This window comes from Carettochelys insculpta, chromosome 6 (assembly GCF_033958435.1).
Source record: "Carettochelys insculpta isolate YL-2023 chromosome 6, ASM3395843v1, whole genome shotgun sequence".
NCBI lineage: Eukaryota > Metazoa > Chordata > Testudines > Carettochelyidae > Carettochelys > Carettochelys insculpta.
Window position 1 is genome coordinate 19,309,378 of NC_134142.1, and position 21,816 is coordinate 19,331,193.

General features: G+C 47.0%; 1 protein-coding gene across 3 annotated transcripts in view; it reads right to left on the reverse strand.

Annotated features, from left to right (window-relative positions):
• The window catches only part of LOC142014211 (inverted formin-2-like), a 76,094-nt gene that overhangs the window by 26,354 nt on the left and 27,924 nt on the right, over window positions 1–21,816 (reverse strand). For 2 of the 3 annotated variants that reach the window (XM_074996402.1, XM_074996401.1), the window contains exons 2-8: window positions 12,312–12,720; window positions 10,054–10,169; window positions 8,897–9,056; window positions 7,453–7,486; window positions 3,309–3,450; window positions 3,029–3,170; window positions 1,327–2,223 (exon numbers count right to left, since the gene is read on the reverse strand). In XM_074996402.1, coding sequence (XP_074852503.1) covers window positions 1,327–2,223; window positions 3,029–3,170; window positions 3,309–3,450; window positions 7,453–7,486; window positions 8,897–9,056; window positions 10,054–10,169; window positions 12,312–12,705 — 1,885 coding nt within the window. In that variant the 5' untranslated portion in view covers window positions 12,706–12,720. Of the gene's footprint in view, window positions 1–1,326; window positions 2,224–3,028; window positions 3,171–3,308; window positions 3,451–7,448; window positions 7,487–8,896; window positions 9,057–10,053; window positions 10,170–12,311; window positions 12,721–21,816 lie in introns of those variants that run through there. The other variant, XM_074996403.1, reaches the window with a different exon arrangement.

Sequence of the window (21,816 nt, forward strand, 5' to 3'; positions counted from 1 at the left end):
TGACCATAGAGCCCCGCACGGGCTGGAGAGACAGCGTCTCTCAACCCCCCAGCTGATGGCTGCCATGGAGGACCCCACAATTTTGATGTTGCGGGACGCGGATTGTCTACACGGTCCCTACTTCGACGTTGAACGTCGAAGTAGGGCTCTATTCCGATCCCCTCATGAGGTTAGCGACTTCGACGTCTCGCCGCCTAACGTCGAAGTTAACTTCGAAATAGCGCCCGACGCGTGTAGCCGCGACGGGCGCTATTTCGAAGTTAGTGCCGCTACTTCGAAGTAGCGTGCACGTGTAGACACAGCTAACATGTATCAGAGAGGTGGACGTGTTAGTCTGTATCTTTGAGAACAACAAGAAGCCGTGTGGCACCTTATAGTCTAACAGATATTTTGCAGCATAAGCTTTCGTGGGCAAAGACCCCCTTTTCCATCATATACAGTAGTGGATTTTAACCACTGGGGCTTCCTGGGGGGCTGTGACCAGGTTCCAGGGGTCTGCCAAGCAGGGGCAGTGTCAGACGAACTGGGGCCAAAAGGCAGAATGTCAGAGCTAGACTGTGTGGGGCTGAAGCCCAGAGACCAGAGTCCTGCCCTCCAGAGCTGAAGCTGACACCTGAGCAATATAGCTTAGCTGGTCCCCTTTGCCATGGGGCCCCAGGCACTTGCTTTGCTTGCTACCCGCAAATGCCAGCCCTGGCTTTCATATGCAGGAAAACAGTTACTGTATGTAGGTGGGCCCCACATTTTTTATAGTGGGAGTGGGGCAGAAAGACAAAGGCTGAGAACACCTGAAGTACAGATTCATCGGCTCTCAGCAGCTCCACTGTGACAATTGTTCCAGCCCCTCTGGCCTGGGCCCACAGTTCAATGAAGCCAAGAGGAAGACTCAACATTTGGGCACTTTGGGCTGTTTGGGGGAGGTGAGGAGGAACATACTATTCCCCCATCTCCAAACCAACACAATCAAGTGGAAACAGTGCAGAACACACGGGCTACGTTTACACTAGCTCAAAACTTTGAAATGGCCATGCAAAGGACCTTTTCGAAGATTACTAATGAAGCACTGAAATACCGATGCAGTGCCTCATTAGCATGCAGGCAGACATGGCACTTCGAAATTGCTGTGGCTCGCCACCGCACGGCTCATCCAGACGAGGATCCTTTTCGAAAGCACCCCACCATTTCGAAATCCCCTTATTCCTATCAGCAGATAGGCCATTTCGAAGATTTGGGCTAGTGTAGACACGGCCATGGGGGGCAGCTACATGTGTGAATCTCTACAGCGGCTAAGAAACAATGACCGAGGGCTGCATGAGAGGCACCTACCTCGCACCACATTGGAAGGCAGCTTCTGCCAGTTGAGTTTCTTCATTCTGAGGGTCGGCGTCTTCACCTTCTTGTGGAAAGGCCTGGCAGAGCCCAAAGCGCAGTCAACGTGGGCAACCACTATTTCCTCCACATTGCCTCCTGGTGGGGGAGGCGGAGGTACGCCCCCCAGGCTGGGCAGTGGGGGAGGTGGAGGCACACCCCCCAGGCTGGGCAGCGGGGGAGGTGGAGGTACGCCCCCCAGGCTGGGCAGCGGGGGAGGTGGAGGTACGCCCCCCAGGCTGGGCAGCGGGGGAGGTGGAGGTACGCCCCCCAGGCTGGGCAGCGGGGGAGGTGGAGGTACACCCCCCAGGCTGGGCAGCGGGGGAGGTGGAGGCACGCCCCCCAGGCCGGGCAGCGGAGGAGGAGGTGGAGGCACGCCCCCCAGGCCGGGCAGCGGGGGAGGAGGTGGAGGCACGCCCCCCAGGCCGGGCAGTGGGGGAGGTGGAGGCACGCCCCCCAGGCCGGGCAGCGGGGGAGGAGGTGGAGGCATGCCAGGCAATGGTGGCGGGGGAGGAGGGGCTGGGACAGCTGCCAGGCCAGGCGGCGGTGGTGGCAGGGGAGGAGGAGGCATGGATGGTGTAAGAGGAGGAGCAGCGCTAGGCAGGGATATGCACTGCCCTGGTGGAGTGGAGCAGGCTGATAGCTGGGAAGGCGACACGTTCTCCTCAGGTGTCGGAGGGCAGGCTGCTGTAACGGAGCTCAGAGTTGCACTCAGGGATGCCCCGAAATCTGTGTCGGTCTGAGTGCTTTCGCTCACTCTCTCTGTGGATCTCTTTTGCTCTGAGTTTTGTTGGGTTGGGCACTTCTTTATGGATAACAGTCTCTCCATGACTTCTTCAATGCTGTTCCCTTGGACTGTAACAACCAAGGAGTTAAACCAAGGTGAGGGAGAAACAAATGTGAATGGAATGTTACCAAAGACTATTCAGATCCCCTTTGAGCAACTGCTCTGTAGTGCTATGAGCATCCAACAGGTGTCTTCGATCCCCTTACAGGCACTGCTCTCTGCTACGCCGAGCAATTCCTCCTGAGCGTGCTGGAGGAGCTCAGCCTCACACGTTAACAACACCTTTGTGGGTGTAAATGGTGCAGTGGAGGCCATAGACAAGGCCAACTGCAATCCATAGAAAGGTTATAATTGACTTCGGCAGATATTGGATCAGAATAAACCCTGGGATTCATTTGTAGAGACAAGGCCTTCCCTTAGAATCCAACATTTTGCCAGTGCACCTGGCAAAAAAAGTCACAACCTCAAGCCAACATAGCAATGCCAAGAAAATAACCTGAGACAGATGCAACCATGCCAGTGGGAAAGAGCTTATGTCAACTAAGGTGATGTCTCTCAGGGAGACAGTGCAGCTATGAAGGTGGAACTCTTTCTGTTGAGTTACGCCGTATTTCCAGTAGGCAGTTCTGCTGCCATAACTATACTGATAAAGATTCTGTAGTATAGACAAGGCCAAGGAGTGAAATCCTATCCTGGTGACTTCAATAAGGCCCGCATATCACCCAAGGATTTCAGCACAGATGGCACAGTGATTTTTTCCCTTGGGTTCTGTTTAATTCTGACTGGGTTCCCTGATGGAAGTAATTTATGTACATTTGATTTTGAGAAACTGGGATGGGGCAAACCCTGACATATCAGTCAAGTTGCTCTTACTGTCATTGGCAAGCAAAATGGCTCTGTTTGCTAAGAGTTCCAAAGACTCCCACAACAACAGGTTGGAGCGATGAGAAGGTTCCAAATGCAAAAGGGTCTGGAGAATGGACAGCAGCTGGATGGCGACTGGAGATCTGCTGACCTGAAATACAAAATTGTTTCCTATTCAATGCCATCGTCTCCCTTTCAAACATCCTTTACAGCACCCATTTCTGGTCTCAAGGGCTGGCTGTTCTCCTGCCCTCTGCAGTACAGTGTCCCCATTGTAGTTCTTACTCACTTTATTGAAAAGACACGAAAAGACCTCATGGTGGTTGTTCATGTCAATCCCACCACATATCTTCAACAATTCCTCATCGTCTTCAGCCTTGGACTCCTCAAATGTCTCACACTGGATAAGCAGGTCCTCGTCCTCTATATCTCTACAATAACACAGCAACCATTTAATTGGAGAGCACATAGCACCAATTCCAGCTGTAACTTCTGTGTTGGTGTCTCTTGATCTTTTTCACCCACCAACCTATTTGCTGCTTTACTATTAATGAAGGAGCCCATCCCACCACTGCAGAGTACGTTCCTTGCCAAGTAACCCCCTGAAATCTATGGAACAGCTTCCACAGCAAGGTGTTACAGTAAAGAAGCATGACTGAACTTGACCCTGTGTGTGTTCTGTGAACTAGGAGAAGAAAAATCTGCTCAGAGTTTTGACGGGATCTTGGTCTTTCCCTTTTTAAATTCCTCTCCCTTCGCCTGATATTAGTTAATTTCTCCAGACAAAGCATAAATAATTCATTCAATGATTGATTAAGTTTTTTAACTGGAGTTCCTTCCCTGATCAAAACATGGGGTTTTTTAATTGGAAATCATAACTTGCAGGACTCACAAGACAGGCTCCCAACCCTTGTTAGCTGACAGCAATGGAAACACCACTTACTTCTTAATTTTTAAAGGGCTGGAGCAGATATCCCAACCATGTGAATAATGGACATTTATTTATGCACATAACTTAAAACTTGATGTGGTTTCCTAATGGACAGTCCCTTCCAAATGAACAATTTGTCCTGACAGGTATACTTCAGTCAAGATGACCCAATCCATAGAAACAACTTTTAATAGTGGTGGCCACTTTTACACAGGGAGTCTCTGATTGCAACCTCTCTTTATAAATTAAAAACAGGAATTTTAAATGTAATTTAATTTAACATGGGCACAGTGCTGACAGCTCATGAACCCTCAGTAATAACCCTTTGGATATATAGTTTTTACATTATTATTATTGGTAATAGCAGTAGCATAAATATTCAGTGAGCCAATGATGTACAGACCTACTGGGGAAAGAAATGTCTCACCCTACTCACAGCCAGAGGTAGAAAAAGTACCCCCAAAGTTACTTGAGTAAAAGTACAGTTGCTGGAGGGGATATGTACTTAAGTACACGTCCCTGGTGTCCCTCTGGAAAACTACTTGACTAAAAGTGCATACATGTATGCACACACACGTATCACATCTCTATGGTGCTCAAGCACCCAGAAGTGAAAGCAGCTTCACTTTTACTCAAGTAATTTTTGGGTTACAGCTGAATTTTCACTATTCAGCTAGCTGGTTATTCTTCTTCCGGTGGTGACTTTCAGCTTACCTTTCAACAATGCTAAAATGAAATTTTTTCTTAAACACGGATTCTAGAAGTCTCCAGTAATGAAAAAAATATGGTAAACCAAAGGTGTACGATACTACAGACTCAATTCGATTTATCGTGTCTGTTGGATTTCTGTGTCTCTGAGACCAATTTTCTAATGCTGCTGTGACATGAAAGCCGAGAGATTTTGAATCCAGCATCTCCACTGTACTATTTATAGTGTGATGAGAATTACAGTAATTTAGATGGGTTTCTTCCCCGCCTCACCTCCGCTTTTGTTTTTGGTGGGCTGAGCAGGAAATATTCTTGTTATTTCAGTGCAGTGGTTTCAACTTTTTTTAATTTGTAGACCCCTAAAAATTTTTACACGGAGGGGTGGATCCCTCTGGAAATCTTAGATGTGGTCTGCAGACCCCAGATGGAAAACCATTGTTTTAAATCACAGCTGTGCTGATGAACCAGAAATAAGCCATAAAAGGTGAGTTGGCCGGGAGGGGCGTATGGGGTCTTTTAAAAGAAACCAGAGTTTGAACCTAATCGTTCAATCCCTCCTTTTGATTAAGAATGCTAGGCTACAATTTGTCAAAAGGCTGTCTAGAGCAAGAATCCAATTGTCACACGGAAAACACTGATGCATCTGCCTCCCCTCCCTTAGGGTTTAGCCAGAAAGGTGCTGATCCCTTTAGCTCCAGTCCAGTAAACACACACCAGGCCTGCTCCAAAGCCTATTGAAGTCAATGGAAAGATTCATGCCGACATCAGTATGCTATGTGGCTCAGGACCTTAAACATATTCTGAACTCCAGAGCAGGGTTTGGCAACCCCGGCACACATGCCAATACTGGCATGCAAGCCAATTTACGCTGGCACCTCATGGGAACTCAGCCCCACCCTGCCTCCCCCCATGCTGACAGCGTGGGAGGGGCTGGAACCTCCGCAGAAGCACAGGGCCAGGCTGGAGCCCAAGCCTTTGCACAGGGCCCTACCGCAGCCCTCACCTTCAGGGTGAAGGAACGGGGCAGGGGGCCCCAAGAGCTGCCTGGAGTGCACCAACCCCTCCCTGATGAGCCCTGAGAGCCTTGTGCCCCCATGGCATGTCTTCTGGTCGCCAGGCAGCCTTGTCTCCCTGTCTTGCCCATTGCCATCTCTAGACTCGCTGGTCTCCAGGGCCTCTCACAGAATGCTGGTGCTGTGTGGCTACCAGCACAGGAGGCTACGGTGAAACTGGGCAACAAGATGGCCCTCTTTGGCCCAAAGGGGCTGGGTCCTGGGGTGTCAGAGGCTGGTCTCATGGCAGCACTTGGAAGGGCTGGTGTAGGCCCAAAGAGAGCACTGCAGGGTGCCAGGCTGGTGGGTAGTAAGAAGCTGATCCCCAGCTGGCCCACACTGCAGACAGGAAACACCCCAAGGCTCAGCCCTGGCGCACCACCATGCAAGTCAGGATTGTGCTCTCCCCTCCACCCTCTGAGACTGAACTGTCAGACCCCCACGACCCCTCTTGGGCTGCATCTGGTGAGGCTAGTGCCCTGGCCACAGGAGGCTGGGTGGCCATATGCCCCCCCTGCAAGAGGGCAATATGGCCGTGTGCCCTGGCCCCACCACAGCCCAGACTGCAGCATGGGGCCTTGTAGCAGCCCCAGGAGCACAGTGCTGGAGGTCCAGGGGAGCAGGAGGCAGGGGCCAGCTGGGGCAGAAGCCCTGGACCTCCTCTGATCCAGCAAATTCTGTCCTTTGGGACCTTTCCACCTGAGGCCCTGCTCCTTCCAGGGGGCCCAGAGCCGGCTCCCCACAGGATCTGGCACAGTCTCTCATCAGTCCTGCTTGGCTGCAGGGTGTTCTGATGTAAGGCTCCCTCCCTCACTGCTGCTGAAATGGTTTTCGTTGTATCAATAATTAAATTGCTACTGGAACAGGGGTGCTCCAGGTCTCCCACATCTGTGAGTGCCCCAACCACTGGACTAATGCATCACTCAGTCTTTCTGGTCCAATGTGTATTTATCCAAAATGAACAGTTTCAACAGCAGAGATGCAGAGCCCTGCCTCAGAATACTCTGTGGCCTGGTGATGTGAGCCCACTCTGGAGAGGTGGGAGACTCTGGACCCTGTTCAAATCCTCTCCTTTTACTAGGCACAAGGAGACAGGATCAAAGGGATGGGCGTGTCACTGAGGGGCTGTTGTAAGTAGGACTATTAGTGACTTAAAAAAGTATCACCAGCACTCAGACCATATACAGAGGTCCAAAGGCTAAATTTTGGCACTCTGCCTTGGAAAGCTTGCTGACCCCCTGCTCTAGGTTTATTTGACTTCAATGGGATTATGATCACACACTGAAAATTAGGCATGTGCACAAATACTTACAGGGATCAGGGCCGTACAATCTGGAGATGGGCTGAAGTATCAGAATTTGGATCTGGATCTAGGTTCCAAACACGTTAATACCTGAGGATGCTAGCTTTTAGTTTAGAAAAGAGCTATTAACAAAATTTGCACCCAGAATCAGATTCAGAACACAGCGTAAGTATGGAGAGGTTATGGTTCTTGGGTTTTGGGTCTGGCCCTTGGTAAACCTAAAGGTATTAAAAATGATATACAACAGAGATGATTCTACCAGGAGAGAACTCAGAAGTAGGTAAAAATATAGGTAAACCACATATTTTTTAAAGGACGTAAAACAACAATAGAAATAGGTATAGAGTGACAGAATTGCTAAAATAAGCACTAATTATTTAGATAGTTGTATCAAAATGAATCTTATTATAAAATAAAGTTTCAGAGACAAAACCCTTACCTTAGCTTGGTTAAAATATCCAGCAACTGAAGACCTGAAAGAGGAAAATACAATTGTTGTCATTCTAATCTGCTAGATGTTAGGCACTTCAATAATGAGCTGGTATATGGTTAAAGCCTAACATTTCCAAGGTGCAAACAGTTATATGACTATTTAGCATTGCATTTTTTATTACCAAGATGATTTAATTCTCCTCTTGGAATCTCTAATCACCATATTTGGCAAGGCTGTGCAGAAAACTGGGGGGGAAAAAGGCCCTCAGTTTTGAATACTTAGTGTTGCTAACTACTGCAAGAAGTTCATTGCTTTGAACAGAACTAGTCCAACTGAGTCACATTAAGCACATGCATAGATGTTGGCAAGATTGGGGCATAGACAGGAGAATGTTCATTAAAAAGAGCTTGGACCTCAATTTTGCAAATATTTGTGCAGGTGTCTAATACTCTGGGGCTAAATATCTGCAGGATCAGGACTTTCGTTTACAATGTTGTGAAAAACATAGGTGTATTGTCCTCATCTGCGTAGGTAGTTTCTTAAAATGGAATATTTGGATGTCTGTCTCACTGTAACCAACACTCCTTATGTTTAAGCACTATATTCTTAAATCACATGCTACATTGTATGGCTAAACTGAGTCCGGGTAAAAGAAAGTACAACACCCATTAACTGTGAGAGAAGTTGCATCACATCTCAATTTGGCTCTGTATTACTGAGGCCACGTCGACGCTACGAAATTATGTTGACCTACTTAACATCAGCATACAGCTACCTCTGTTATTAAATTGCTTGGGCATGTGCATGCTTGGCGCTTTATGTTGGTGATGCAGGTCCTCACCAGGAGTGCAGGTATCAATTGTATTGTCAGTGTGGAACATTGTGAGACAGCTCCTGAAAGCCAGTCACAGTCAGTGGAAGCAACACAGTATCTACAATGACATTTCATCAACCTAATTACAGCAACCGTGATCATGCACCACTTGGGGAGGTGGTATTATTATGTTGGTGGGAGCCAAATTTAAGTGAAGACACGGCCGCAACTAGGTCAGTGCAAGGCAGCTGATGTTGACCCAACCGTGTAGTGTAGATCAGAGTTGAATAAAGAGTGGATTGCTACAGACAAGAGTTGATTAAACTAGTTCATGGAATAGAGGTTACAGAGTATATATAGGGTAGATATTAAGCTGGAATTTTGTTAGCCTACAACAAGAAAAGATCAGTTCATGTGAAAAACCAACAGCTTGCCACAATGGGATTAACGAAAGTTTATGGTAATAGCACTGGCTAGAGATCAGGCTAGTGACTGGTGTCTCAAGTGTGCTAATTCAACTTGGTGCATTTTTTTCATTTAATTTTCTTATTAGCATTTTAAAAACATACCACAGAACTGGCCTTAGTTCAAGAGTTCAACTCCATAGATATGCTTAGATTCAACCAACCTGCTTACCTATAAACTCATTTCTCAGCTGCGTCCTCGTTCTTAGTTCTTCGGTCCCCAGGATCACAGCATTAATAACACTCAACAGCGTTATCATGTATGGCACATTATCCGTAGCCGAGAGCTCATTCATTATGACACTGAATCGATACTGCTGGTTCTTCACAGTCTGTTAATATACAAGTAATCTTGTAGACATTCCACTTCAGAAACTCTTTTCCCTTTAAGAACAGACTCCAAAAACAAAGTCAGTATCTTAACTCCTCACCAGTGTATCTCACTAAACACGAGAAAGAACAATGAGTGAGAGAGACAGTACCTTCAATCACTGAGCAGATTCCTAGTCAGCAGTGAAAGTAAATGGAAACGGATCACTTGCATTGGAAAGCTTCTGTCTTTGATCTTTTGCGAGAGTCCTTCCTGCTCTCTACTACAGCCATCCAGGGCTGGGTTTTGTGGCCTGTAAAACCCTAATTTTGGTGAGTTTTTCACTGATGCTGGTAGGGCTGCCAAAAAAGGCCTTATAGCTGCTAGCTGCCTGCCTCTAACAGAGTCATTGTGCAGCCACAATCACTTCTGCTGACAAGGAAAGCAGCTATTTTGTTTTTGTTTTTGTTTTACTTGCTACAAAGCTCAGCCTTTAAGTCCCTGACTCTCTAACTAAAATCATGCAACTTGATCCCTATGCCTTTGCTGTGCCCATAGGTGGAAGGACGCACCAATGTGTATCCAATTGCAGGATCACAGCTGAAACAATGGTTCACACAAGTCTACCTACCACATGGGGACCTAGCTAATGACACTGTGTCAGGGGTCAGCAACCCTTCCAAGGTGGAGGGCTGAAATTTGGCCTTTTCACCTCTGTGTATGGTCAGAGTGCAGGTGATACTTTAGTCACTAACAGTCCTACTCATAACAGCTTCATTAATAGATAAGTTAAGACGCAGAACTTTACCGTTTAGGTGGGGGTTGATAGTATGAGCTGGCCTTTTGTTAATCTACAGGTGCATGGCTTTGAGCAAGCTCCCGGCTGCATGGGAGGGGGTGGATGTATGACTAAGTTCTCACCTCACGAGCCGATGAAAATTGGCTCACGTGCTACTCTTGGCAACTACACCAGGGGTTGCTGACCCCTGCACTATATAGTACCCTGACTATACACTTGCCTTATAATGATCCAGAGCGTCCAAAGCCAGGGCATGTCCTTCCAATGAGTAAATGGAGAGTGCAGCTAGCAGGTCAAACACCTGTTTTTTTACCATAACGTTAGAGGTGTCCAGTGCTGCCAAAATGAGAAAATTGGTATCAGTGTATTTTTCTCTGAAACACCATCCACATCCACTGTCTGTGACATACACCAGCAAGGTACTCGTGGGCTTGCACATATGCAAGTGTTACAGGAAGTATTTGCAATGAGATTAAAATATGTGGACACTGAAGATTTACATATTTTATTTGAAGTTCATAAAGAGAATTCAGTTTCTTGACAAGCAGGAGAAGTGGTTCAGGGTTTTGTTTGAACAGTCTTAATCTTTGAGTTTAAATGGGTCTGCTATGAATTGCTCCAGCTAGCCATCCCACGTTTCTGCTTCCCCTTTCCCCACAGGCCACATCTACATGGAGCCCTGATGCCACACTGCTGCTGGCAGTGTGATGCAAATGAGGGCCCTCGAAAATGCAAACATGCGCTAATTTGCATATTCACATTGCTAATTTGCATAGATAATCCCATTGTATAACCCTGTTGGTAGAGTCTGCTTCCAGCAGAAAACAAGCCCTGTAGACGTGGTTCTGCCAGTGAAAACGCCCTTTGATGGCAGTCCTTTATCCCCATGCAAATTAGCATGTGAATATGCAAATTGATCATCCATTTGCATTTTTGAATGCCTTCATTTGGCAGCAGGGCTGTGTGTAGATGTGGCCACAGAGCAGTGGCCAGGATGTACCTTACTGATTTTTTACACTGAAGCTAAGAGTTTGTATTACTGAAAACCCTACCACAGCTCCTACTTCCACAGTGGAAAATGCCCATTCCTATAATTTATTGCTGTTAGGAAAAACTAGTATTTTCATTTTTTGGAGGAGGAAAAGAAAAGTCACTTTACAACAGAGAAGCTTATCAAACAGTGGAAGTTTTTAACTAGCTATAAATAATGAGTTTGTAGATATGACAATTCTTATTAGCATATCTGTGACATCCCCCAAGTGGCTTGTGACCAGGATTCATCGCTGAATTTGGTCCCCTTGTTGAACCAGCAACGAAGGGTCCTGTGGCACCTTATAGGCTAACAGAAAAGTTTTGAGCATGAGCTTTCGTGAGCACAGACTCACTTCATCAGATGCTGATCTTGGAAATCTGCAGGGCCAGGTATAAATAAGCCAGAGCAAGGGTGGGGATAACAAGGTTAGCTCAGTCAGCAAGGGTGAGGCTTACTACCAGCAGTTGATCTGGAGGTGTGAACACCAAGGGAGGGGAAGCTGCTTTTGTATTTAGCCAGCCATTCACAGTCTTTGTTTAAGCCTGAGCTGAGGGCGTCAAATTTGCAGATGAATTGTAGCTCAGAAATTTCTCTTTGGAGTCTGGTCCTGAAATTTCTTTGCTGTAGGATAGCTACTTTTAAGTCTGCTTAAAAGAATAAACGCACACAAATCAGATATCAGAAATGGCAATATACAAAACCTGTAGGAGCGCACTTCAATCTCCCAGGCCACACAGTAGCAGACTTAAAAGTAGTTATCCTCCAGCAAAAAAAATCTAGACACACAAATGCTAGAAGAAAGAAAATAGCATTATCCTAATTTTACACATGAAAACTAATGCCTGAGAAATTAAGTGACTTGCTCAAGGCGGCACACAAAACCAGTGGCGGAACAGTATAGACCTGGGATGTTCTAAGTCTCAGCCACAGAGGTGCCCTTCTTCTTTGTCAAGTGTAGCTATTGCTTCCCCTTTGATTAACTGCCCATTGTCTGCTTTTTTGACTTGACAGACATCTGCCTACAAGGTGAAGTCAGAAGGAGAAGAAACCAGTAGTTCCTCTGATATCCTAAGACAGAGCATGTCCCTGACACTTTGCTGGCAAAATGCAATAGGGTTCAGTGTGGAAAAGGTTCCAATATTTCCTCCCTGCCCACATGCCAGAAATGGGGGGAAACGACATTTAGAAGCAGTAGCATTTTTAGATGGAAAAAAATCCCCATTTTGTTAAATGAGTAGATGTCAGAATAGCCTCTAATGGTTCTTGCGTGAAATCTGCTAAAACCCTCTGATACTTGGAAAGGCAACAACATGATACAAACTAAAAAGCTCTTTAGTCTATTGTCTGGGAAACAATATACTCAGGGTAGAGTTGGAGATTTAGCAGAAAGAAGGCTTACGGTGAAGCTGGCTTATGATGTTTAAAGGAACAGGAAGCATTCTTACCTTGTGAGAGTTTTCTGACATAGCCTTCGTTGCTGACAATGTATTCGATCCCCTTGTGGGAGTTCATGAGAGCTCGCACACAGTTAATGCAGGTGAGCTGAAGCAGGGCATCAGAAATCCTGGATACTCCTCTTCCAGACAGCCTGTCCAGGGCCTCTAAGAGCAGATCCAGGCCACTCAGTTCCAGGAATTGGACCATCCAGTTGTCATCGCTGCTCTCCAGGCGCTTCTTGAGACCAGAGTAGTTCACTACTGAGGGCATCTGTAGGAGGCGAATGCAGAGCTCTGGCTCTGCATTTTCCAGGTTGGCCTCTGACTGGTCAGTCTCCTGGGGTGCAAGTTTCTCCTTTACCGCAGCCCATTTCTTATGGGCACCTTCCTTCTTGACAGACATCCTGAATAATCTCACCTTTAAAGGGAACAAAAAGGCAAAGTGAAAAATATTTGTATTGGGCAACAATTCCTCATAAGAGGAGGCATTTCCCATAGTTATCGAAGACTTAAATTACAGATATTGAAGGTCTGTCTTTACTCTCAAGTGCTTAGCAGGAACAATGATCAACTGGATGAATATCCCTCTAGCTATTGAGAGAAGATACTATTGTATTTAATCAACTCTCCTCTTGACCAATCACTGCAATCTGTCCAGACTGGCTTAACCATTAGCACATCAAAGAAACTAAGGGTCCTGTGGCACCTTATAGACTAACAGAAAAGTTTAGAGCATGAGCTTTTGTGAGTTAACTCACTTCTTCAGATGCTCTTTCAGAGCTAACTTCTTTCAGAGTTAACTCACGAAAGCTCATGCTCTAAACTTTTCTGTTAGTCTATAAGGTGCCACAGGACCCTTCGTTGCTGCTACAGATCCAGACTAACACGGCTACCCCTCTGATACTTCACATCAAAGAAAGTAATCCAGAGTTTTAAAAGTAATTAATTTACACCACTCAATAGCCACTTGCTAGTTTTCACACAATGGAAAGGATGGTGGTACTCCATAATTGCTCTATTATCAAGTGTTGGCTTGGTATTTTCCCTCAGTTTCCTGTTCTTCATCAGATGATTTCCTATGTTTTGTTGAACAAAAGTAGTAGAACGAAGCAAGCAGTCCTATAGCACCTTGAAGACAGATTAACATGGCTACTATAAAACAAGTTGAAGAATGTTTGGGTCCCCTAATCACCTGCCCAGAAAATTTTTCATCCAAATCTTCCTCAGAAAGTATCTTTCTTTTTGGCGAAAACTCAAATGCCTTTCTGCTCATGCATTTACAAACAACAGAGACTAAATTAGTTTTCTAAAAATTCTTCAAGTGATAAGAATCTCTGGTTACATTTCTGTACATGTACAACAAACAATGTGCTTAAAAAGCAGTAAATTTGTAACCCTTCTGGTAGCGGAGAAAAGATTGAAGGCAGGAACTAAGTGTAATCCAAAAGGTTCAGATGGCAAATAAAAAAACCCACACTTTCAATGGTTTCAAAACAGTTCCATGATTTCAAAGCCAATCTTGCGATTTGCTGATGCCTGATTCATGACTCTGAACATTTGGGATGGACAATAGCTGTGAATATTCCTATGTCCATGATGCTGTGCATATGGCCAGCCAGGGGCACCGACGGCCGCTGTTGGCCCTGGGGCAAGGCAGGAGGGGGGCCCAACACTGCACCCTGGAAAGGATGGGACCAAGAGCAGGGCCAGGGCAGTCAGACCAGAGCATGAATTGTGCTGCTGTCCCCCACCCAACTCCCTTACAGCCGTGTGCAGCCAGAGCAGCACTGCCACAGGATTTCAAGGTGGCCCCGAGCTCCAGATGCCCCCGATGCTACTTTGAAACATTGGGCTGGGGGCAACTGCCTCCTTTCCCTTCCCTGTCGGTGGGCCTGCAGCCTAGGTTTTCAGATTCAAAGAGAACATTATTTGCTTGCCTTTCACCAACCACCATGTACAGTGTAGTTTAGGGTTGCCCTGTTTATATATATATATATTCACCAGCAAGAGGCTTTTAAGCTATGGAGCTGTTGCTTTAAAGCGTGCGTCTCCTTGCAGTACGAATGAGTCATCGGAATGGACTGTACTAGACGTGTAACTACTTTAGCTTTTCAGACTGTCTGCGTTTGGCTCGACTGCTATTCCCAGTAGAATAGCTCCGATTATGCAGGTGTGCCAGGTACACCAAAGTCAAAGGGCACAGATTTAATACGCCAGGCTGGGGGAGACTTCTAAAGGGGTGAGGTCACTATGGGGCATTTTACAGATAAGTTCCAGACAGGTAATGCTTATTAAAGCAACAGAGAAAACTTCAGCACCATAATGTCTGTCTCTCCTTGTCTCTCAGTTCTGTTTGACTGAAAACAATTACATCAATAATGCAAAATGTGAAGCAGCAAATGAGTCATTTAAGCACGTGCTCTACAGCTAGAAAAGTTGCCAATAATCCCTTCCAAGTGTAGCCAGTCTTTTCTGATCTCTCATGAACAACTGATTTCTGCAGGAATCCTAACTCAGGCAAAATCCTCATTATATTCACCGGCATGAAGCTTCTCCACTGCCAGCCCACCGTACCAAAGACAAGAAGCCGTGTGTGGCACAAGGCAGTGATCTGTGGGGGACAGGAAGAGAAAAAAGTCCTCCCAAATGCAAGTTGCTGAACTGCAGTACAGTCACTGCTATTGCCCTCAGGCAGAAGTAAGCCCTCTGACCATGGGAGTTGCACAGTAGATTTACTGTTCCATCCTGTTTTCTTCCTGCAAAGGAAGCCCCACAGGGAGCAGGCCTCTTTTGCAGGCAGGGATGGAGGCCCATTTCCCTTGTGCCACAAACCCTGGATTATGCTGTACTTCAAAACCACACTCCTCCCAGGGTCCAAAGCCAAGGCCATGAGAAGGCTCTGGTGAGCTGACTTCAGTGAGCTCAAACCAGGGGCCTGCCCAGTGCAGGCACAGCCCTCAGTAACTGTATGGGAAGAGGGGGAGGCTGGTTTATCCTTAAGGCACGGGTGGGGAACCCCCAGCCTGAGGTCCAGATCTGGATGCCGAGGCTCGGGGCTCCCCTCCACAGCACCTGGCCTGCAGTGGGGTTGGGGGTGTGAAGCCCTGAGCCTAGCAGGCTGGATCAGGCAAGCTGGGACCAGACCCTGGACTCTGCTGGGGGGACGTTAGGGCAGGAAGCAGCTTGGCATGGCACTGTGGCTGCTTGCTGCTGCCCCCACAGCCAGAGAAAGGGGAGTGGGAGTGGCAGGGACCTTGGTAGCACTTGCCGGAATTCCAGCCAATTGGAGCAGTGGAGGAGGTTGCCTGGGAGCACAGGAGGGGTGGAGAGCCATGTGCATCTGGGAATAAGCAGGTAAACTGCAGCTCTGTCGCCCAGACCCTGTGCCCCTCGACTGCTGCTGCACCCCTCTCATCCAGACCCCACCCCCACCCAGCTCCTGCCCCTTCTCATCCAGACCCCTCACCCCTACGCTGTCCCTTCCCTTGCAGATCCAGCACCTCAAACCCTCCTGCATCCCCTCTCACGTAGACCCACATCCCAGCCTCTCGTCACCTGTCTCCCTCCCAGAACCCCCCCAGCCTGCTTCTGTACCCCACTCCTGCCCAGACCCCATAGCCCTGGCCCCCCTACAGTCAGGGATCACAGCCACGGTTTTTTATTTCATTTTGGGTTTTTTTTTTTGCTTCTGACTCGTGTGGTCCCCAAGTGATCTGTCTACAGGTCAGTGGCCTCAGACCCAAAAAGGTTTCCCACACCTGCTAATGGAAGTGAAAGCACCTCTCCATGTTGCCAGATGAGGTCCGTGTTTCACACTGAAGCTGATAAAAGCTAATCTGCCAGCTCTGTCTGCAGAACAATGTTAACGGGCTATTGTTTTCCTCAAGCACATTTCCTGGTGCAAATAACAATTTCCTGATGCAGTATCTCTTTGGGTGTGGACGGGCGTGAGGAATGGTTTCAGAGCCAAGACATGGAAAACCACTGGAAGAATTCAAACTGTAACTTTGTCTTGGCAGCAGTAACTGCTTCCCACACCTTAATGTTTGTCTGCATCTAGTTCTGCACATACCATTTCTCCTGGGAGGAAAGAATAGTAGCAGTAGGTCGTCCATCGTCTCCGACAATGACGTCTTGAGCTTGCTCAGGCTCATCGGTTGTGGACTCGTATGTGGCTGAGGAGTCCAAGCTTTGAATGGCATGGGTGTTCACAGTGGGCAGCAAGGGAACTGTCCTGGCTCTGTTAGTGTGGCTGCTGCTGTTGCTTTCTTCCTCTCACGAGCATCAATGAGGCGTACGCGTTGCTGCTCTTCAAAGTTGTCATATGTGTGTTATATGAGAGCACGACGACCTGTTTGGTCTTTTGCATGCTGCTGTAGCTGATCTGGTTTTAAACCACTGCGAGCAATGTTGGCCTTCACGCAGTCTTTATATCTCTTGCGAGGCCTACCTTGATTCCTTTTGCCCTGAGAGAGTTCACCGTAGAGGAGTTGCTTAGGGATTCTTGACTCCTCCATTTGTATGACGTGCCCTGTCCAGCGAAGCTGGGCTTTCAGAATCATGGCTTTGATGCTCATTGTTCCTGCTCTGTCCAGGACTTCCAGGTTCGTAACTCTGTCCTGCCATCGAATGTGCAGTATTGACCTCAGGCTGTGTGACTACGGAAGAGACGGGCAATTAGATTTGGGTCCTCTTCCTGGCTCTGTGTGACTGTGGCCGAGTCAGTGATGTGTCTGAGCCTCAGTTCCTCTTCCTGTAAAGTGGCCATAATAATATTTTACAAGCTCATTGGGATGTTTTGAGATTTAGTTTTTAAGTCTCTGTAAGATGTGTTGAGATCCTCAGCTGGAGATGCAAACTCTTATTGTATTTCTCATTCCTATTTTTCAGTAAAATACAGCCAGTGTACAAAATGGGATAAATATTTCCTCTGTAGGCCAGACAGACATGTATAGGCTCAAACTGTACAGCCCTTCCCCAGTCCTAACTCACAGGGTTTGACTCTCATCCTCCTTACTCCAGTCCAAACCAAACTGTATTCCTTCACTGAAGTCAGTGAAAGCAACGGGGTAAGACGGCTGTCAGAGAAGAGAGGAATCTGGGCCTGACTTTTAAAGAAAAAGTGGCTGAGAGTTTCAACCCTGCTTGTACAGTTCAGAGCCAAAGCCCCTATCTAGGGTCTGCAACCTGCGGCTCTTCAAGGACTTCTTTGTGGCTTCTGAAGACCGAATTGCAAAGTAAAAAAAACACCTCCTGATTATTTTAAATATTTTGGTGAACATCTAAAAGCCCAGTAATGAACAACTTATATCTAAGCAGCAAATGACATGTGATCTCAAAATGTTGGATAACTCCGCCTTTAATATGTGAAGAGCATTGTGGGATATTTTTTGTGCGCTGTTCTTCAAACAGGGGTTACAAAAGTATGGTTTGACATTATTTAATAAGGACTGTCTCGTATTCACAGGCATTGCAGCTCTTGAATTATTGAGTTTTTTATTGAATTAAATAAAAAGGCTCTTCTGGTTGCTGACCTCTGTCTTATCCTGTGCAAAACCTGGAACACGGGCTTTGTAGCTGAGATCCCCAGAAGGCTGAGAGAATACAGGCTGTGTCTACACAGCCGTTTAGCGCAGCGCTATGCTAATGACAGGTCACAAAATTGCAAATGGAGATCTATTTGCAAACTTGCATGGCTAATTAGCATAGCCCTGTAAGCTTTTACTGTTGGCAGAGGGCATGCCAGCAGTACAGAGGTCCTCTGGGGGGGTTTAGCTGGCAGAGACACGACCGCGCAAATTTGCAAATGGTTCTGTATTAAATGGCTGCCTAGACACAGACGAAATCTTTTCCCTGACTTCACAGAGAGGCTGTAGCGCAGTTCTGTGCCCTTCAGCTGTGAACCACCAGACGCAACAGCTGATTCTGCAGGCCCTCCTCTTTCTCTGTTAATATTACTTTCTTTTAGAGTGGAGGTACATAGCTTTTCTGTTCTTTGTAAAGCATCAAACCCTTTGAGAAAAGTCTGTAAATTAATGCTCTACGTGTGCACGTCTGTATGCACATGCACTTTTAGCTATCAAAATGCATTGCTTTTACAAACACAATTTAAAATCATCCACTGAAGTCTAAGAGTATGAGCATTGTGCTGTCTCTTTCTGTATATTTTCAAGTTAATAGCAGAAGGTAAACCAGCTCCAATCCCAGACAGGAAATCCTGATTACAGCATCCTGTTTATCAGTGCTTTGCCTTCCTCAGCACCTGCACAAAACAGAGATCAGCAGACATCCCACTTCAGCAACTCTTTTACCTTGAAGGTAAAAAGATCAGCAGAGACGATGCACTTAGCATAAATCCAAATCCAAACAGGTGCAGCTGAAAAGAATAAAAGCTCCCGGTTGCACATTAAACTGAAAGTTTGGATTGATTCAAATAAACTCTCAACTTTAACTGCAATAGCTCACAGGGGGAAGAAACTATTTCCATAAGCAAGACAGGGCCTGTTATTGTGGAAATATCTTTAGTCATAAAAAGGAAGGAATAACTATCCAAAAATGTGCTATACAAATGGGAAGAGGCCAGATAAAGGGGAGAAAATGGTACCATTATACCAATGAGGCCATAAAAGCGTTAGCGCAGATAGCATCGGCCAGGTGTTATAAATGGAGTGTCTTTCTGTAGTTTCTGCAAAGCACCAGCCATTCTAGAAGGCCATTTAGCCTCCTCTTTACAGAGTGCCTTGTTTTCCTTGTCTCTACTAACTACAAGGGTGGATCAGCAGGTAAATGATCTAATCAGTGTGTTATGCATAAACGAATTAATAGGTAGCATGTGTTTCTCACGTCCTAGGGAGTAGGAATTGAGCTCCGTGTTGCTCGGATGAAGGAGAATTCCTGGTGAAAGGAGACAATCCACCAGCCTCAATTCTGTGTATTCTGCATGGAGAGAGGATGGCTCATCTCTTTCTTCACACCCCTCACAGCGTGGAGCCATGGAAGGGTGAGAACAGCAGGGTTTCCTGCAGCTTTGGTGCACTCAAGGCGACCCCCCCATGATGCCAGTCTCTGGTGGCAGTCCTCTGGCGATGTGAGCTACAGTGGGCTGGCTTCTCAGTAGCAGGACACAGTGGGTTGCTATCTCTGTCCTTGCAGAGCACCTCAAGCCAGCTGGGCCAGCCCCCTGCTACTCCCATGGTGGTAAATGCAGTTGTCATGATCTCACGTCTTGCTCTTTAAGGCTGGTAGGCCCGTGAGCAGAGGGAGCTCACAGGGGGAATATCAGTGCAGAAAAACGTAGGGAGCTGGCTGTCACAATGCTCCTCCTCCTGCACTGGTCTAGGATGGTGATGTGGCTCTTGGTGCCAGATGCTCCTTGGCAGTGTTTCCTGTAAGATGAGCACTTAAGCAGCCGCCCAGGAGAGATTCAAATCCTGCCCAGCTGATTAGCGGCGCGTCCCCACCCAGCAGCATGTGCTTCTAATGGTGGTGCATGTCTGCACATGCCTTGGTGCACAGCAAAAAATTATTCTGCACATGGATAGAAAAAATTAGAGGGGCCGCTGGTCTGAGGCTCTGCACAGCCATTAAGCCATGCTAAGTGAGCTCTGAATTCCTCCAGCCCTGCTTGTTGAACCAACTGCCCCACGCTCTCCCCCTCTGACTAATACTTCCTTAGAATCCACAGTGTACTGTGTTAATTGAACTAGTGATTCATAGGGAGTTTATTCCTCACTGTCTGTGGGAGGTAACTGGAGGGGGAGGGGAGTATGCACTTCCTTCTGGCTAGTAACAGGGGAGCCATGCTAGTCTACATACTATCAAAACAAAAAGCAGTCAAGTAGCACTTCTTGTCTTTAAAGTGCTACTTGACTGCTTTTTCTTTCTGGTTGTGAACTTGGGGAGACTGCAGCTCTGCAGGAGAGGATCTGCTCTGAATGATGGCTTGTCTCACCGAGAGGAGCAGGGGGCATTGCTGTTGAGTAAAGTCATCTAGAAGGGCAGCTCGTGCCCCCTCTATATTAACTGAAAGGCACAGAAAGTTACAGGCTGAAGTTGGCCTACTTGTTTCTTGGTCCTGAATAATTCTCTGAATGCAGGGTCTGAACCCACCAGGTCAGAAAGTCTAAGAGGACTGTGGATCATGGAATCATAAAATCCTAGGACTGGAAGAGACCTCAGGAGGTCACTGAATCCAGCCCCCTGCCTAAAGCAGGACCAACCCTAACTAAGCGAGTTTTTCACTTTGATCAACCTTAACTAAATCATCCAAGCCAGGAGATTCCACCACCTCCCTAGGTAACACATTCCAGTGCTTCATGACCCTCCCCGTGAAATACTTTTTTCCTAATATCCAACCTATACCTTCCCCACTGTACTTGAGACCATTGCTCCTTGTTCTGATGTCTGTCACTGAGAATAGCCTCTCTCCACCCTCTTTTGATTCCCCCTTCAGAAAGTGGAAGGCTGCTATTGAATTGCCCCTCACTCTTCTCTTCTGCAAACTAAATAAACCTGGATTCCTCAGCTTCTCCTTATAGGTCATATGCTCCAGCTCCCTCATCATTTTCGTTGCCTTACACTGGACCTCCTCCAATGCATCCACATCCTTTCTATACTGGGGGGTAGGCCTAGAACTGGATTCAATACTCCAGATGTGGCCTCACCAGTACCGAGTAGAGGGGAATAACTACTTCTCTAGGTCTGCTGGAAATGCTTGTCCTAATGCACTCCAATATGCCGTTAGCCTGCTTGGCTACAAGGGCACACTGTTGACTAATATCCAGCCTCTCATCCACTGTAATCCCCAGGCCCTTTTCTGCTGCACTGCTGCTTAGCCAGTTGGTCCCCAGCCTCTCACAATGCTTGGGATTCTTCTGTGTCAAGTGCAGGACTCTACACTTGTCCTTGTTGAACTCCATCAGATTTCTTTTGGCCCAATCCTCCAATTTATCTAGGTCACTTTGGACTCTATCCCTACCCTCCAACACATTTACTTATCCCTGGATGCAGAGCCACAAGCCACCCCCATCCCTTTGGCTGGACGCATGGAGTTTGGGAGCACCGCACAACCTGGTGCAGGTCCTTGGGTGTAGCATGCTACACTGTGTCCTTATAACCATCAGAGCCTCCTCTGGTACATCGCTGGCTCAAAGCACCACAGCTAAGGTGGCTGTTAACTACCAGCCAGGGTGACTGTCCCTCTGGGGATCTCTGAACCACATGGCAGGATGAGCCATGTGCTCTGCTAAGAAAGCTAGGGAAGCATTGCTGCTTCCTGTGCCAGAGAACTTGGACTTGATCAGTGGATTTCTACCCTACGTGATGCTTTTCCCAGCTCTGTTCCCTGCTCACTCCAGAGCACTCCTGCTCCCTCTTGTTCGCAACTGAAAACAGTGGCAGCTCCCCTTAAAGATACAGATCGTTCCTGCTTAGGTCTCTGCTGCATATTTGGACTATATTGGAATATCACTCTGTTTCAGTGAATACAAATGAGACAGTTTTCTTCTGTGCAGAC